Genomic DNA, 19,928 nt, shown 5'->3' on the forward strand with positions numbered 1-19,928 from the left:
ACATTGAAATTTTCAGACTAAAACACCCTCCTATATGTTAAATCTCTTTAGCACATAATTCTGTGGAGAAGACAAGAGAAAAACTGAAGCAACCAATCTTACAGGCATTTTATAAGTTAAACACCACTCTTCCATCTATACTACCTAAAAACAGGGTGACAGACATCTTTAGAAAGCTTCAATACCAAGAATTTATATTAAAAAATAATTTTTTTGCACAAGTGAAAAGCCTGAAAAAAAGGCTAGGCAGAGACAAAACTAGTAACATTTGCAATTCCTCTCTCTTTAGGAAGAAAAGAAGCCTCTGTCAGAATCCTGTGGACAAAACTCCCATTGAAAACAAGACCAACAAACACCAGAAAAGAACAATAATGACAAACTGCAGCAAAACTATTTAAAGGCAGAGAGAGAAAAAATTGTCACTTAAAAATGGCAAGTAGAACAGTTTGTTGCATTATTATTTTTTTAGCTTGATGAATTGCTAACTTTCACTATATTCTGCAACACTATCACTCATGTTTTTCCTGACAGATTTCTTCAGTACTACTACAGTTTTGATGAAGCCGTCAACAGACATACCAGATTCTGCTTCTAAATATTTGAAGCACATTTCTATTTTTAAAAGTTGCACATTTTATAAACTGCCTTTATACTAGTACTGCTGTTACCCAACTTCAGGTTTTTAACTCAAATTTGACAATTTTAATTTACTTTCTTTTCCTACTCTTAGCACTGATGACACTTGGGGTGGGAGATAAGGTAACTGCTGCAGAATTCCGTTTTAAGTGGTGCCAACTGTATTTCACTTCCACAAATCTGTAAACATCGACTCTCATCTTAAGTCTTGTTGCAAATTTTAGGACAGCTTTAACCACAGAATCAAATTTTGTAAAAATACAGATAGCTGATAAACTCAGATGAAAACCTATGTATGTATCACAGCCAGCTTCTTACTCCCAGCCCCCACAGAAATACCACCTTTAACAGCAGTTCTAACTGTACATTCCAGTCTGGTCTTATTACCCACGACTTCCATAGGTGGAAGGAGCGAGAGTTAATGCCAGCTGAGTATATCTGAATAGGACTGTAATTCCTGAGATAGCTGGTTGCTGTTGATTGGAAGAGGTGGTATCTTGAGACCAACAGCAACATCTCCCTCAGTGTATATGAAAACATACAAAGCACAAGTAGTTATTTAATTAGTGAAGCATTCAATTATTATTAAAACTTGACAAAATTAATCCCAGTATTTGAAGATCCCCCCTTTCTTCCCCCTCCTCAATTTTTTAATTTTAGTGTTCTCTAACTGCAATTCCACCCATGATGTGTAGGTGGGATAAGATTACAGTAGTTATGCAACAGTGACAGAACTTCAATTATAACTTGTTGACAACTGCTTATTTTAAAGCTAAGTTCTTTGCAACATTTTACAGTTCACCTGAAACACTATTTTAAACTGCAAAAAGCACATTCTGCTAGCTAGCCGGAAGTAAGTTCTATGTAGTAAGACCATATTTCTTGTTTTATTTTACAGAATGGATTTTTTTAATCGTATGGCTATGTCAAGTCATTCTAATTTTGACATGCCTTTGTAGGTCTTTTAAAAGTTTCCAGAGCATTTAAATGAAAGCAATATATCATTTTTGTTGCTTCATTTTCAAAATGTAAGGGCTTAATCCTTATAAGCCATATCACTGTATGAAATATTTAAGTGTTTTTTGAATCCTGACTAAAGCTTTAACACAGAATTGAAAACCGACATTAATTAACGGCTTATAGCATAGCAACCAGAGGAAAACTGCATCAGGATTTTACTTTTCAGAAGCCTATAAGACAAACCACTGTTTTTATTTGCACACAATTTACAGAAAATCAAGTTTTACAGTGTTTGCTGAAGTGTTAATGCAATGCCTCTGTTAACATACAAATTCTCAACTCAGTACACTTTCAGTGTCAATACTAAGCTACATGATCTATTTTAAAAAATATTGATTTTCTGACCATGTTTAATAAGCTAAGTCTATTATTTTGGCTAGGTTCAATGACAAGTGTTAAAGACATTTCTTTAAGGTGACTGTTTTTATAGCTCCAGAGCTCTCTGAATGGATTAGGGCTTTAGATAACTGCGCAACTCAGAGGAACCAAAAATGTTTCAACAAGGAATTTGTCAATGCAGGTTGTCTACAGAATAGCTATCGTTAGAGATACTATAGTAACATAGTTGCAAATAATTTTTTTTCTAAAACAAAACTAACGCATGCACTATGAAGCACTAAAGATATTTTTCTTTACCAGTAAGAAAATTTTAGCAGTTTCACTCATAATTAGAAGACAAAATGTACCAATATAACAGAACAGTACCTGTCAAGACACATCGCAGAGGAATATATTCAAAGACAATCTTTTGAACTAAAAGCAGAGGTTACATGAAAAGTGTGGTAGGTTTTGTTTTAGGTGATAAAACTAATTGATTGGATATACGAGAGAGTTCCAGAACACATTATTTTCTCTGTAAGATTATGTTTTGGTTGTTTGTTTGTTTTTGTTTTTTTAAATAATAGATCGGTTCTTGTTTCTTGAAGACCTTAAGAGAGATTTACTTGCACAGAAACTGATGACAGGCTTAGAAGGTGCCATTGCGGACAATTACTAGATTGTTATCTGTTTATAAATAGACAGATTATTTGACAGTATTTTATTTAATGAATATGGTTTAACATACTTGCATTGTTCAAGCAAAAAATTACTGCAAGGTGTTTAATAAGCATAGATCAATGCAAATACTACTTTCTATATATACAAACATATGTATATGTATGTAATATGTACATATAAATAGCAGTGAATACAAGGCTGGCAAACTGTTCAGAAAATTATGTATCAAAACATGTACATGCAACCTGCCTCAGAATCTAAGCTGTCCTAAAGGAGATGCTTGCAATTACTATAGTTCCACGTGTATGCCCAGCAGTTTATTTGTATTAAAACAAAACCAAACCAAACCCCTCTGTGGTTCAGCAGCAATACAGTTAGTATAGAAGAAATGTTAACCCTATAGTTCATAAGCCTGCCAGAACGTTCCCTCTCCTGCCTTTGATCTTCCGTAGTTGTATCATTTATCTCAGCAACACTCCCTCTCTGATTACCTCTGCTTCTGAATTTATTGAGATTGTGTAAAGCTATACACACCTAAAACAGAGCAGGTTTTTAAAGCAGTTTTTATGAAATCAGACTTATTTAAACGGAAAAATAAATATTTCTTTCATAAATGAATAACAGTTGCTTAGTCAAGCATTTTTTCCCCAAACAGAATTCAAAGAACAAGTCGGAAGATAGCGCAGCCAAGCATTTTTTTCTTGCTGTTGACTTGGCTAGTCAAGATCATCTCCATAGCAATCAGCAATCAAAACATTATGAACATAACAAGGTCAGAAAGGTTTTCCTGTAAAGCATAACCAGGACTTTTATGGATATCTGAATAAATTCTTCAGCACTTCAGAACAGAACTATTTACTGTTTTTAAAAATCAGTCAGCATAAAGTTACAAGTTTACTTTAAAATGTTGGTCTGCCATTAGCACATTTCAAACTGGTATCCTTCTCCTTCCCCACCTGTCCCCCAAGAAAGGAGAGGGGAAAGCAGAAAACTGCCTCCATGTCTAATTCCTCTCCTGAAATAGATATAGCTGAAAGACTTGGAGGGGAAGTTTGTGGGGTTTGTTTGTTTTAAGGAGATCTTATACTCTCATTTCTTCTGTTCCTGTTAATCTAAGTTTTAAACTTAATAAAAGTCTAAGTCTTAAATTCCTTTTCAGACACCATATCCACACAAAAACTATCACATTTTGTGAATAATTTTTTTTGTGCCACTCTTTTAAAGACTCTTTTTGTAAGAAATGTATATGAAGTGCATACCCAACCAGCTATATACCAAATCATGGCAGGAGTCATCTGGGCTTAAGCACTGTTGATTGCCTCAGGGTCCCAAAAGTGTTGCAGTATGGCAACAGCAACCATCCCACAGCAGAAGCTGGATTTCCAGAGAATGATGATCTGCAGTGCCTTTTACTTCCTATGATCAGCCAACTCCTGCTGTTGGTCATGGGGCACAGTTACCCTTTATGCAAGAGTCTGTGAGCAGAAGGTTGCCCAACAGGACTCCTTCTCCACGTTGTTAGTCCAATCAGCACTTCCCATCTCTGAAACACTGATCACAGGCTGCCCACATGTCCCCCTGGTGCCACATAAGAATTACCATACTTTTGCTGCTGCAGTAGCTCACTGCATCAACGCCTTGCTGGCAGATAAGTCACAGGTCATGAACTTCTGTCTTACATGCACTAGTTCAGGCCTCAGGAATCTTCCTGGGGACACTTGTGAAGGACAGACATGAGAAGGTGAGGGGTAGAAGGGTAGAAACCGTGAATCCATAATTCACAACTAGTGAAGCTGAGCCTACAGTACACATTAGATGCATGCTTCAGCCCTGGGATTGGGTCTTACAAGCCTAGTTACCCACTATAGATAGTATGTAAATTAGGACAGAGCCTGGTGTATATTTTAACTATTAGAAGAGCAAAGCTTACATCAGCAGGTACTGGCCTACCTCAGGGGTAGTACCAATCAGCCAGACTGGAATCTATTCATGGGCAAGTTTCTATACCACACTGGTGGTATTCCAAGCTTTAGCTGTTTGATTTCAGGTATTACTTTCAAGTGGTTGCACTATCAGGTCACCCTTCTCTATTATGCACCAGTGGTTTAAATTAACCTATTTGGAATTAGCCTCTGGTAAAGTAGCAGCAACAAACAGCCCCTCCTCACACCTGAGACAGCAGCTGATGTGCATGAGATTTCTCTGTCCTGTTCCTGACCATCTGTACTCTCCACCTAGCACTGCGAGTGTGTTTGATTTAGCAAACTGTGATGTCATTTTAATGTAACTTTTATATTTTTTGAAAAAAAAAAAAAAAAAGAATCCTGCAAATGTCAGAGTTACTAGTTAGGTTTAAATTTGGCTCCCTTGTGTATTTTTTCCATTATAATATACAATCTTTATATCATCATGATTACAAGCCATTTATGATGAGCAGCTTGCCTCAATCAATGCAGATGATGGTCTTCTAACAAGAATAAAGACTGTAGAGACATTCCTGTGTAATACAGAATAATTAAAAAAAGAAAAAAAAAAACAAGTCCTGAGGTATTTATTAGTTGTGTTCTTATTTTCTGGGTGAAACTCTTGGTATCTAGGGTCCGGTTTGAAGGCATTCTAGTTCACCTATAAAAGTATGAAGGTGCACTTCAACAGCGATACACGAGACTGTATTCAGGTCCCAAACTGATCACAGTCTCAATTTGAATCTGGAAAACACAGAACTAATCTCTCTAGTTCTCACAGGCACAGTGCAAGTTAGAATAGTAGGTTTATTATTGGTTCTTCTCTGGAGTAACTGCTTCACAGAGCAAGCATTCTCTACAGTCTTTAATAACTCAAATATAAGGTCACAAATAGAATTAAGGTAAAAAAAAACCCACAGATTCCTAGTGAGTGAGCATCATTGGTCATGTGTTTGAATGGGACAGCGGCACTGGAAAATAGGGTGATAAGATAACGTATTTATAAGCTCTATTTAGTATTAATGCAGAAATGGCAAATCCAATGTTTTCCCAATATGAACATGGGCATTCAAAATTAGAAATACTAGAGTTTAATTTTTTTTTATTTACAACTAACTTTCTATATTAAGAAGCAATGTAAATTTTCACTAGAAGCACTTTTTTGCAAAAAGGTTATAGCAACTCTACAAACTCCTCAATTTGCAGAACCTCCTCTTAGGACTCCCTGACCTTAAGTCAGCATGCCCCCAGAAGTAGCAGATAGCATGAATCAACTTGCATAATGGTTTCATTTGTGCAGCAAACATTAGTCCCAGAACATGTCATTTTTGATACAGGAATCTTCTTAACAGTGGCCAATGTTACCACATCTGTCGTCCCATTTTCCCCTTCTATCAGTAACAGGTCTAGTATTTTATATTATAAAGATTTTAAATCTCTAATATTTAGTGAAGGGTCTCCTTGCTATTTGCACACAAGTGATAGTAATTAGTACCTTGGAATTAAACCATCTGTTTTATTTCTTGCAGTTGATAAATTTTCTATATATGCTGCAAGTCACTGTCACAGGAATCTGGGGACCAGGTTAAATCTACAGCTATGTGCTCAGTGTACTGGGTCTGGCTAGGATGGAGTTCGGTTTTCTCCATAGCAGCCTGCATGATGCTGTAGCTATTGCCAAACAGCACTTGCACAGCATCAAGGCCTTCTGTTTCTGTCTGCCCTCACAGCGCGTAGGCTGGGGTGGGCAAGATGCTGGGAGGAGACATAGCCAGGACAGCTGACCCCAGCTGACTAGAGGGATATTCCATACCATATAACATCATGCTCATCAATAAAACTGAGGAGCAGTCTTTCTAAATTAGCAGCTGCTGAGGGACTGGCCAGGGATTGGTCTGCTGGTGTGAGGTGGTGAGTGACTGCCTTTGCACCACTTGGTTTGTTCCCCCCACTGTCTCTCCCCACTTCAACTGTCTTTATCTCAACCCACAAGTTTTTCTTGGTTTTGCTCTTCTGATTCTCTTCCCTGTCCCACACTGAGTTTGGGGTGGGAGTGAGTGAGCAGCTGCCAGGTGTGGGTTGACCCTGGCTAGAAACTAAACATCAGGCTTGTGGTTTCATGCCAGGACAGTGTTGTTAGAACAAAACTCAGTCATGGTGATCTTCAGAATTAACTGCTGCATTTACAGATTCTAGACAACTTTATAAAGAAAGGACCAACACTTTGCAGTCAAAAGAAAAAGCTACTGTGGTATCCAAAGAAGATACCAAAGTTTTCTATCTCTAGTGAAGAGCAACTCAAAATTGCCTTGAATCAACAATCATTACATGGAAGCAAGAAAATAAGAAAGCTTCTACAAATTAATTGATAGGGAGTGACACTTCTACAAGACAGACAGAAAAAGGAACCATTTTTATATGTGTAAACACACATTTCCGTAACACTTATTAGAAGCAACATTTTATTAAATTGAATGAGATTTAGAAGTTTTAACTTTTCCACTGAGTGAGATTTAGTTTAAATAGTGTGATTTTGGGGCCCATGTTTTGTTCATGTTCATGGGTTTGAGGTTTTTTGTTTGGTTGGGTTTTTTAATATCTGTTTTTTCAGTAATTCATACCAGCATACCCACTTCATTAGCTGCAAACCCATGAAATATCCAGAGTGTTTTTTGTTACTATTGTCTTGAAACTGTAAGGTTATGAAAAAAGGTGAACACATCCTTCAGTGCCTCACCTGCTAAGCAACAATGACAGCATATTCATTTTTTCCATTCTTCAGAGGGAAAAGAATTCAGAACAAAGAATAACCTTAAAGCTTAGTAGTAACCATCTACATAATGAGCACCTAACAACCACTTTCAAACTAGATAATACATTTTAATTTAATTTCAAAACTCAAAAATATAGGAACATTGTTTTTAAACAAAGCTTACCTTTAATTTCTTATTTAGTTTACAGCAGTATCTGTATAACATCGCCAAATTTAAAGGTCCAAAATCTCCATAGAAACTGGGAGAAAAAGAACAAAAAAATGTGTTATTTATACAAAAGAGCTAAGTAAATTTCAACATGCATGTTGTTGATAGTTAAAGCTGCAAATCAGTAGCTTTTCGGGGATATCAAGTAGCCAATATTTATGGTGCAACAGATAAGCTCTTTATCAATTCATTTAAAATGACAATAGAAACAATTAATTTGAAAGCATTTATAGCTTCAGTTTAAGATGCTCCAGTAAGTACTGTTTCCATTATATACACACACTAACTACAGAATTTTTTTCTTCATCCCATGATATCCAGTCTGGTTTTGGCCAAAACTACAGAGTGAAGAACTTCAAGACATGATCTACTCCCCTTTAAGCCACGCTGATATCATCCTAGATAAAAGGTTCTACAACTGCTTAAGATGAAAATATATCATTAGATACTATGAAGAATAAGCTAAATAGAATTTCTTATGGGTAGTAAAATTTATCTAATAACGTCCAGTCTTGATCTCTGTCTGAAATTTAAGCTTATTTCTTTTTATCCCATCTTCCACTATTGCAGAAATTACATATTACATATACACTTTACATATAATTATGTTTCCTTTCGTCCCCCCAGTCTTCTTGTCTTCAGGCTGTTCTTCCAATTTATTATTTATTTAATGTCTTCTGATTGTTCACGTTTCTCTCTTCTAGATTATTCTTAAACATTCATATTACCATTGAAGCAGCAATCACTGTCCTTAGGATAAAAGCTAGCAGCAGTAGTCTGTACAGGAAAATTATTGCACAATAAAAGTAAATTCCTGGTAGGGATACACAGTGCTCTTCCTAGCTAACCCGTCATATAGGCACCTTTACAAGTCACAGCAGGCTTTATGCAAGCAACGTATAATGACACCTTCTAGAGCTTTCTCCCTCCCCACCCATCGTGCAAAATTGCTCAAAATTTAAGTTGCAAGCTTTCTCCAATTTTTTTCTTTTTCTGTGTAGGAGTCTATCTTGATGGTCTATGAAAATTTCCTGATGCATACATTATAAGTTACAGTGAAAATAGACTATAACTGTTTTAACCTGCTCTGCCTTAAGTCTTTCGATAAAAGAGACAGGACACTTGCCTATTGACAAACTAAACAGGCCATCAGCATCTGAATGCATGTTATTTGGGGAATGACAAAAGAAAAAGGTAACTATATTCTATGACTTCTAGGCTTTGAAGGAGCGAAAAAACTTACTGAAATCAGATTATAAAATAGGTGGTAGTACCTTTTCAAGGTTTCTTCCCCATGGAAGAGGGTTTATTTTTCAGGACAATTAATTACAGTCCAGTTAAAGAGAAGAAGAAAACTTCTACTTTGAGGGCAGTCAAACATTGGGAAGAAGTTGCTCAGAGAACCTGTGGAGTCACAGCCCAATTGTACAAGGCTCTGAGCAACGTGCTCTTGTTGACCTTGCTTTGAGCCTGGGAGTTGGATTAAATGATCTCTGGAATTGCCTTCCAGCTTCAGCCATTCTGCTATTCTAAGTGGACACAACAATGAAGTAGGAGTGCCCTATCTTTTTGGTGCTTATAACTTCATTTATCCTCCTCCCCACATTCCTTCAAACAAAAAAGCCAAGCCCAGTGCAAGAAGAGACAATTACATTAGTCTGATCACTGTCTAAAATGCGTAGCCTGCCTGCCACACCAATGATATTAGTATCATCTACTTTAGAATATCAAATAACAACACAACTGTTTGTTAAGATTCAGTTCAACCCTTCAGGACAAAATATTTTGACATAATGTTTAATTACAGAAGTTCATTAGCTGGGTCAAAGACTAAGCTGTCCAACCTGTAGGACTTTATTTGTAGGTTGCACAGAAGTTAACTAACTCAGTGGTAGTAAAGCAGTGTGTAACTTTAGAATTCCTCACTTTTCTTAAATAAGTCTGCCAGATATGGTCAATGGTTACAGTTATTTAAAAAAAATAAAAACCAAACATCCATACAGTTTAATAGAGATGAAATAAAAAAAACAACAATAAGAAGGACAAGTATGAGTTATGACGTAAGTTAAAACTGGGGCTCTAACAACACTAGAGTGAATGTACCTCAGAAAAGCCATATAAAAGGCTTACTAACATCTCTTCCCATTCTGCTGCACTAACACCGTCTCTAAATCAAAAAAGCAACCCTATCTTGTTCCATTAACTTTAGAGTATTCTTTCACTTAAATATACAATGGAAGAGTAGAATTTAGGATTTTAAGATTATTTAGTGAAAAATACTTTTAAAAGCACTGTGAAAAAGTGTGGAATATAACAGTTACTAGAATACTTTTTTTTTTAAACCAGTGTGAGCAAAGTAGCTTTGATCAGCTCAAAGATATAACTGAATACACAGTTCATCTAAAGCACTGAAGAACTACAGCCATGCTTTAGGATAAGTTTTTATTACTATTTATCTGCTAGAAGTACATTAATATGAAGTCATATATCCAATTCTACTTTTCCACATGATTAAACTCAAGTGTAGGAAAGGCACATTAAAATGAATTTTAAAATCAATTTATCCACAACAAATTACTTACTATTTTGGTGGGGATAAGGATAAAACACACTTATTGAGTCTATCCATGAAGTAGTTATATTTCTACAAAATAAAGGTATTCAGATTCTCTAAGCCACCAAGCTAAAGATGTCACAATCGTAGACTGACTATTTCTCCATCACTTATTATCATTAAGTATGCTGTGCTTCCCTTAACACGGGGGGGGGGGGGGGTACAAACGACACGACGTGTCAATGTTTAAGATTCTGGTACTATCACTGTTTGTCTATGCTGCAGAAACAAGATATTTCTCAGAATCCAAACACAATCATAAAGGAAAGGCACTTTCAGTCACTGTTGCACCAGCATTATTACCCACACACCAAACACTGGCAATTCCCAAGTTATTTACATAACACCATGTAGGCAGTATAAGCCAGCCATTGGCTTCATTGGTAAAACATTGTGGTAGATATGTGAAGGAGAAAGGTTATTTGTTACATGTATAATATTAACTTTCTCCACTTAATACCTCTAAATTGGAATAAGCTTGAATGTCCTTTTTTTAATGGGGCTAAGTGAAACAAGTGCTTTACAAACCTTCAAATCAAAGAGTTCTCTGAAAGATAATACAAGGCTCTGTATTGAAGCCAATGAACTCTGATCTACAAAGCCCTTCTTCAATTTATATCCTTAGAACTAAATACAGTTTCGACATGTTTAAACAGAAGGGTTTAATCTTAGGCACTCTCATTACTTTTAGTATACAGGCCATTTTTGTACTTGAATTAGTGACACTTGCTCCTGACTCACGCAGAGGATTTTATTCTTAAGAACAGAATTTTGACATAGAGTTAAATATAAGTGGAAGATGGGAAATGGGGGCTACGGGGAATGGGGAAGAAATGACACAACAAATCATCATCTTAATAAAGAATTTTATCTGGCAAAAGTTGAAGATAAAAAAACATAAAAGAAATCAAATCTTATTATATGATAGTCACTGATAACAATCTACCCAATATTATTTTACTTCCATCTCTTTTACAGGTAATAGACTTTCTTTGTATCTAGATGTGTTAATAAGCATTTATACACAATAAGAAATCCGTTACACAATTTATACACAATAAGCCTCTGAAGCTTAAGCCAGTTAAGAGACACAGTCATTTACAATGGAGGTGGGAACGACATATGAGGAACAGAAGGCAAGTATGGTATTAATCTACATTTAATTATATTTTGTTTTAATCAAGTACTTAGATGATAGCTTAAATTATTCTTCCCCCTCATCCCATGGAAACTTGCTATCCTTATGCTTCTCAAACTAAGAAGTAGCGAAACCCCAGAATATACTAGATGAATATTTAAATACTCTACTTCAAAAATACTATCATAATGCTACCTGGAAGCAGTAGCATAGGTTTCTTGTATCTGTATTCTCCTTAGAATAGACTCATAGAAACACTCCTTCCTATCAGTTCTTATAGCATAAGATCTGAGGTATTTGCTGTATTGTATCACAGGAATGGTCATCCACTTAGAAAGGCCAGCCCATAAAGAGCTCGTTGGTCTACTCTGTCATGCAAGCAGTTGCTGTATGTTCTTCCAGGAAATTTAATGGTGAAAGAAATGTAGTCCACAACTCTTCAGGACAGCAACTCACATTGTTTCTGACTGCAGTTCCATGGGATGCTACATGAAGGTGCCATGAGTCAGCTCAAGCCTTGGACACCTCTTCTGAGAAGGTGTCCAAGTCACTTTTTACTAAGTGACTTGGCTAAAGTCACTTTTTACTAAGCATTTGAATACCACTGACCCTAGTACAGCAGAAGAATGATAAACAGCTTTCATATCTTGAACTACTCGATAGAGCCAGGTTATGGTTAATGAAGGAATACTATAGCCTGGCAGATTTTGAAATTAATTGATAACCTCCATATTAACATCACAGTCAATCTATTTATGTCCAAGGTATCCAGTTATCTTTCAAAGATAAATTGCACTACTTATACTTTACCCCAGAAGCCTGATACTTTTTCTCCACAGATGAACACACCAAAGCAGCAGCTTTACACCGCCATTCACTTACGATTTTGTGATACAACAATGGAGATACAGATGAAAGGATAGAAGATTCCTATCTGAACAGCTATTTCAGGATTCTTTTCTTGTTGACAGACCACTGTAAGTTCAGTGTTATTGCTACACTGAACACGAGGGTACACATGCATTCTTACCAGGCTGTGGGCATTTCCAATAGTTTGAATATGGTCCAAAGCCTAATTACCATATGGGGGCGGGGAGGAGGGAATAGGACAGAGTCACCAAGTCAGTTCTAACAATGCAGTAATGCTCAGAGGGGATGACATTACTTGCATGGCAGCTTACTCAATTATTGGTTTACTAACTTGAAAACAGAGGCACAGTTTAACAACTGCAATAATTTTCTGGAGTATGTACATCAGAATTGGAGTACAACTACTCCTTTATGTAGGAAGCTTGCCTTCTTGAAGACTAGCAACCATATAAAGTAATTTTTCCTGCCAAAACAGGAGCACCCCAAGCTTGCAATTACTCAAACCAAAACATTTAACAACCACAAGACCTTCAGGAACTAGCAGAAATACAGCTTCCTAACTGCAAAACTAAACTAATTTTTCAGCATTTTACAAAGATCCAGCTTGCTATTAAAATTAACCAATGAGACTCAATTAGAATAAGAAATATTCTCCACTTGCTTTTCTCTCCCCCTTTTCTAGGCTGGATTACTGGAACATTCAGGCCACTGCACTGTAAGGCCCTTGCTGCATGTGCTCTGAATCTAGCCATTAAGCAGTACAAGAACCAGCTACCTCAGAAGTGGCCAACTGGCTACTACAGATAAATACTTCAAATCATAAGCTGAGCACATCTTACATGCAACAAAGTTTCTGGATGAAAGCCAAGACTATCAGTCCACACATTCATTACAACCTAATTGCTGGTCAGGAAATCTTACCTATTCAGTCTTCTTTCTCCAACCCCTGTTTCCTAGAGTGTGTTCCTCCTTCCTATTTCTCAAGCACACGAACAAAGGTGGGATGCTTAACGGCACTGTCTCTCTGCTCTAGTCCCACCAATTCCAGTAACATGTGAATTGCTAGGAGCTTTCTTATCTGGGCTGAGACACAATCCCTAAGACTTAAAACTACTTAGGGATTGCACACTTCTGAATAGATGAAGGATGATACAGCAAATATAACCCTAGAAATTATATATCACCTCACTGGTTGCATCTGAAGGTAGGAATAATACAGAGGCTCTGGATTATGCAAAACACCAGGTACTCACTCCATTTCCCCTTGAATGTTCCAAATCCTCCTTAAGATCCTGATTCTTCAAAATCCAACAAGGACTCATAGATCCAAATTATAGATACTTAAATAGCTATTCCAGATATATTCATTTTTGATACAATGCTCCTTGATGTCAAGAACAAAGTATCAGTGAAGAGGTTCTCCCATAAAAAGTTTCCCTATAGAAGAATCTTCAGGTCACATTAAAACCCTACTCTCTATGGGGGAAAAAAAATTTCATCTTAACAGAGGCCAAGTTTCTCATAAGGGGTTTCCTAAATCAAGCTACACTCTCATCCAATATAAAACTGGAGCCTAGAAAACAGATCCGTTTTATCCTGGTACCCATTTACTGCAAACAAAAAAGAATTCCTCAATACTTTTTGGCAATTGCTTTTATCCTTTCCATATGAAGAAGTGAAGACAGATATGGTAAAGCACTGTGGAGGTATAAAATTTATGAAACCGTTGGACTGGAGAGAACACTGCAGGTGTTAAGGGGTAGTACTTTACAAGTTTCAAATATAAAGTTATGTCAGTAGTTCATATCTGAAGGAAAAGTTGACACTCCCCTTTCTTAGATCTTCTGATTTTCTTGTTTGCAGTGAAATTAAAATCTCTCATTTTAAGATGGAGAATAAAATAAAGCTGGAGTACTATTCTTAATACTCAACTGCAAGCTGGTATTAGTATACGAAGTTTTTCTGCTCTGTATTTACATTCACATTGATAGAAGCTAGAAGTCAGGAAATTTCCTAATAACTTTTTTTTTGTGGACTTTTGCTTACTAAGTTATCTGATAGTCAAGTTCAAGTCTTTAAAAGCTACTGATATGAACAAGGAACTCCCTGTTCTCTGTGTGAAGAGACAGCTCTGTTTGTTTTTAACAAGGCTAAGTTTAAGTTTTCTTTTTCCTTTCAAGTGATATAAGCCACAGAATGGTGGAGAAGTTCAGGTTTCCTATGCAAGTACTGTTACCGGATAGCCACAGAAAATAAGCATTTAGCCAAAGTAAAATTAAACAAGTTAACCCTTATTCTTCTCACAGGAAAGAGAAACTGCTTCTTTGCATACACACATGCAGTGAAAGAAACAAGTCCTACAAGTCAAAGTCCAAACAGTACTCATTTAATATTGTTGTAGCTAAGCATCTGAGACTCTTATTCTACTGCTGCTTGAACTCAAAGAAATAGCTAACATTAAGACTGCTGTGAAATGGGCAAGTAACAGACCATGGCTTGAAAGAAAGTTTTAGTGTAAAACATAGGATGTACAGAGAATATCATATTAATTACTTTTACAGCTGCTCACAGGATGTCAGAGACTAGATCTGCAAAAGCTGTTTATACAAGAGATCCTAAGTCAAAGCAAATGACCAAATAAAATTATTATGATTTATGAAAGCTGCCATTATAATTTATCAGTAAGAAGTTCCTGTTTCTCATTATCTAAATTTTAATTTTGAGAAAACTACTCAACAATAAAAAGGACATAAAAAGTTGCTTTGATAAAAATATGTGAAAGCCAAGTTCACCAGTCAAGTGTAGTATTCTCAACCCAGATCTGTTTACTGAAAGGTGAGACATGAAAGACACTATTCTTAGAGAATAAAAAGCTTCTTACTAGCGCCTAACGCTTTAATTGAAGTCTTGTCAAGGCAAGGCTCATCTATTTGCCAAATGACAGTCTTCATCAAGCTGGATTCTTCCTCATTAACTCCGTTTTCCTGAAGTAACAGTTACCTGCACTATATTACCCTGAAAGATTGTATTTCCTTACAAGTAGTAGTGCAGACTTTCTCAGGAGGGACCTCAGAGAGTTTCAGAATGAGGCTGACAAAATCTTACAGAAACAGAACAATCAAAAAAGAGAATTCAGAATTGGATAAATTCATTCAAGTTTCTTGTTCCCTCAATTGAGGAATTTACATACCATTTCCCTAGCATAATAGGTTCAAGGTTAAATTGCAGCACATTTAACTAAAATAGTGACAGTTGTAGTAGCGAGTTCTAGTCAGCTAGCATTTGAGATGTTCTTAAAAGCATTTAAGCTTATCTTTATTATTTTTTAAAGTGTGAATGTTTAAATAAGTGAAGACAGTGTTATGAATTCATTAGAACAGTTGACAACTTCAAGTGAAAACTGAAGGCTAAAGTACTCACGATTACATAACCACACTTTGTGTACAATTTAGTGATAAATCACATGACAAACTGCAAGAGCAAGTCAGCATTTATCAGACCAAAACTTCCAAAACCATTAGAACTACCACTACAGCTGTTTTGCTTAATAAATGGGGTATACCATTAATGTACACTACTACTTCCTTATGTCTCTTCAAGAGTGGGGGAAAAAAGGGAAGTGAGGCAGTGAGATAAGTACTATGTGATCCAGTAACACGCTCTCTGTAATCAGACACCTCTGAACCCACACATTCATGAGGTTTTCAGATCATATATTGCTTCAGTGAAAGCAAACTGACACCTCAGTGAAGTCAGGTAAATAAATTTCTGTAACACTTCATACTTAAGAGCTATCACTAAAGTTAACAGAATAACAGCCCAAAGAAAAGCAGTTTACTTCCATGCACAATGAAGTATCTGTCTTGTCACTAGAATGCCACACCTAAACCAAATTAAGTCAATAAACAGTCATATGAACAAAGTTACTTACATACTTCACAGGTGCTGAGGATTTTGTGCTTGAGTAGACATCTATTCTCCTCCTCCTAACAATCTGAACAACTCATTTGATTAAAAGGCAGAAGTGGCCATGAAATTCTGATCAGCAAGAACAGCACCGGCAGGCCATTTTGAATGAAGACTCTGGAAAGCACTGTTCTGAGCTACTGCACTTCAAAACTCCCTTCAAAATGTTTATTTTGCTATCATGTAACAAATATTTCTAATCACTTTCTCAGAAAGAACGCTGCATTTTTCAGAAAATTAGCAGAAGATCTTATCTGGTGTATTAAAGTTACACTCCACTACTGCTTACAGACTACCCCTGATGTCAGGCCCCTCACTTTGCTGTGCAGCCTGCAAAACATAACAGACTGATGTCAAGCTCACTGACGAGAATAAGGAAAAGGGAAGCTATAGTAAAATCAGTATTTCCCCAAGAACCAAAAGACTTGCATTCTATTCCTCATTTTTCCTCTAGCTTTCCAATTTCAGAAAGATATTGAAAAAAAGATAAAATGGTGACCCTACTGACCCTACTTTTACTTCCCTGAGACAATATAAACTTCCTTGGAGATGAGAGGGAAAAGGGAGAGGAAAAAATAAAAACAAGATCAGGCTTGGTTTTACTACCAAATATTGCATGCACTGATAGTGATGGGTGCTGCAATACAAATATCAGGGGAAAGTTCATAGCATTGTTATGTAAAAGAGAGATTATTACACAAGATTCATTCATACCACCTGGTAACTGTCACTTAACTTCTACCTCATATTATGTTTTAGTATTTTAATTTGAGAGCACAAAGGGGATACTATTACAGTATCAAATACAGGATGATACCTTTAAAAAAGGCCAAATAGATTAGGAACTATCAATTCAGAAAATACACCATGAGTCACACGTCCAAAATCTTCTAGGGCACATCTAAAGATAAAGGAAACTTTGCTTCCTTCCATTACCTTGTAATTATATCTGGTATCAATTTACACCCTGGTACATGGTTAACAGGTAATTGGGTTAAGGAGTAGACTTACTGAATTTCCTTTATACATGTTAAAGAAAATTACTTTTTTCCACCCCTCAAATTTCTCAGTACTTTTTAAATATGATACTGTCCTCACACAAAATACCCCAGTTACAGTCCTTGGTTAGTACAATCATCTGTAACTAACAGACTACAGAACTGCTCCCCCTTCCCACCCCCAAGATCAAATCCCACGTAAGATTCCTTCATCCTTCCTAGAAGCATATTAAGAATTAGGAACAAAATACCACAGGTCAAGCATAACATAGAAGTCTTAGAAGAGATACAAGATCAAATTTTTATTTCATTAAAGAAAGTGGAACATATTCATATAATACAAATTGCTCAGGACCTTCTCCAGTTGAATTCTGCTTTTAATATTAGGTCAACCTTGCCTTAGGGTACTGAGGTCCCTTCCAACCTAAATTAGTTAAAGATCATTACAGAACCTGCTTCCAACCCAAGCAGTTAATTACAGGAGTCAACTTTGGGAACTCCAGCAGAAGACACACAGCTTAAGATAATGAAGACTCAAAAACATGCGTATAAAAGAAACCCTAAAACTGTAAGCTCTGCATAGAAAGAAAGCTAGAAACCAAGGAAGATTGGTTTACGCCTTCACAGAAGCAGCACTAAAGTCACTGGAGAAGGGAAGGAAGAATGGTTGGTGCTCACAAGTTCTTCAACTCATACGGAAATAAAGTTATATTTAAAATAAGACCACATTTTTTGTTTCACTTGTGCTGCAGCAAACCCCTTGTCAAGTGACTAGATATATTATCGCACGTGAAACAGTTGATCTGGGAACACAGTGTAGAGCAACTACTTTTTAACCACAGCATAGAGCAATTACTTTGTTTGTTTAGTGAATTTTATGTCCTTTAATAGTATTCACACTACAATAAATTTTACTGTTGACCTTCTATGTGCTGTCAGTGCCTTCCAAACACATGAAGCTTTTTACTTCACGGAAAATACTTTTTCTGGTGTTCCAAAGCTACAAAAGCCAACAGGAAGTGCTAATCTCAAAACCTTCTGCAGATTTATAAAAAAAGTTGCAGATGTCCTTCAAAAGCACATTTAAGCTTTGCATTCTTATGATTCTGTATAAAAGGTGATCACTTCATACTCTCTATACAGGAAAATACATATAAACCAAACTATTGTTTCATCTATTCATACCAAACAAGTCTTCTATTTAAGACATTTAATAAGATGCAATTAGTCTTAAGAGATCTTCTTCTCCACGTTATAAACAAATCTTACAAAGCTCAGATATCCTTCCCCTAGCTCAACGACAATTTAAGCCATTTAACTGGTCTTGTAGCTGTTATTGTGGTTTTTTTAAATAGCAGTCTTGTTAAACTAGTTTCAGCTAATGTATAAATACATTCAGGCTAACTTTATACTCATGCTTTGAGCAAGTAACTAAATGGGGCAGAAATATTCTATATAGTATTAAAGTGTGTTGGGAAGAATCTCAGGTGATCACTCTGAATATGCAAAACACAACAGATCACAACACTTACTTTTCATACACCAGTTCCTCATCAGTGCAGAAGTAGTGGGTATTTACAGTACTTTTCGGTTTGTTTCGTAAAGTAGCGAAGTACAACCGATCTGAAAGACAGATAAGGGCAGCAGTGTAGGACGGACAAAGCAGACCGCCACTTCCCCACGGCACGCCTGTCACCCCGCCGGTGGGCGCCGCACCCTGCGGCCCCGTCCTGCCCCGCCGCGGCCCAGGAGCGGAAGAGGCACCGCTGATCCTTTTTCTCCTGCGTGAGCGGTGGCGGGAGCGCGAGCACCCGCTCCGCCCGCGGGCCCTGCCCACGGGGACCCCCCCCCGCCCCGCTCTGACCGGGCGGACGCCCCTCAGGAGCGACTTCGGGAGAGCGGGGGAGATTTCTGACCCAGAACACAGCAACACATAGCAACAGGTGCCGGGCCCGCTTCTTACCGGAAAAGAGAGGAGGAAGGAACCGCTTAGGCGTGCCCCGCAGCAGCCGAGGGGCAGGCAGCTCGCGAAAACCGCAAGGCAAAGGGGGCCGAAGCCGAGCCGGGCACGCAGCAAAGCCCACGGAGCCGGGGGAGGGAGGTGGGGAAGACGGGAAAGAAGCCAGCAGGTTTCCTTTTTGAGGGAGGCTCCGGCGAGCGGGACCCCCGCGGCCAGGGGACAGGGAGGGCTCTCCGGCCCGTTCTCACCTTTCACGAACTCCGAGGCTCCCCCCAGCACTTCGGAGGCGGCTGCCGCCGGCTCCATCTTAAACAGGGCGCGGAGCAGAGAGGCGCGGGACGGCTCCGAACTCATGGCGCTCCCGGACAGCCCCGGCGGGGCTGGGACGCGCTCGCTGGGAAGCGACCCGTTGCCCGGAGGGGCCGCCCGCCAGGGGCCACGCTGCTGGGAGCGCTGCTGCCGCAGCCCGCATAGGAACGGGAGCGGAGACGAGAACTAGCGCCGGGACACGGCGAGCCGTCGAGCAAGCAGGCGGGAGCCCGCAGGGACTTCGGCTCCACCCCGCCCCCGGATAGAGGCAGCGGGCGGTTACCAGGCGACCGGCGGCACTCTAGCAACCGCGTTACCGACCCTTTGTTTCGCTCGGCCCGGAGCCGAGGCGTGCGAGTGACCGGCCCTCCCCCGCCAGCCCCCGCGGTCCGGCAGCCCCGCCCTCCGCCTCACAGCGCTTAACCATCGGGCAGGCAGCCTGCCAGCGCCCCTGATCCGCCCGGCAGCGGTTT

At 38.2% G+C, this 19,928-nt stretch overlaps 1 protein-coding gene across 4 annotated transcripts in view; it reads right to left on the bottom strand.

Annotated features, from left to right (window-relative positions):
• The window catches only part of CDC14A (cell division cycle 14A), a 59,956-nt gene that overhangs the window by 39,645 nt on the left and 383 nt on the right, over window positions 1-19,928 (bottom strand). For 2 of the 4 annotated variants that reach the window (XM_072867032.1, XM_072867034.1), the window contains exons 1-3: window positions 19,395-19,823; window positions 18,719-18,809; window positions 7,556-7,631 (exon numbers count right to left, since the gene is read on the bottom strand). In XM_072867032.1, coding sequence (XP_072723133.1) covers window positions 7,556-7,631; window positions 18,719-18,809; window positions 19,395-19,500 — 273 coding nt within the window. In that variant the 5' untranslated portion in view covers window positions 19,501-19,823. Of the gene's footprint in view, window positions 1-7,555; window positions 7,632-18,718; window positions 18,810-19,394; window positions 19,824-19,928 lie in introns of those variants that run through there. The other 2 variants (XM_072867033.1, XM_072867035.1) reach the window with 1 other exon arrangement.

This window comes from Ciconia boyciana, chromosome 7, assembly GCF_034638445.1.
Source record: "Ciconia boyciana chromosome 7, ASM3463844v1, whole genome shotgun sequence".
In the NCBI taxonomy this organism is placed as follows: Eukaryota; Metazoa; Chordata; class Aves; order Ciconiiformes; family Ciconiidae; genus Ciconia; species Ciconia boyciana.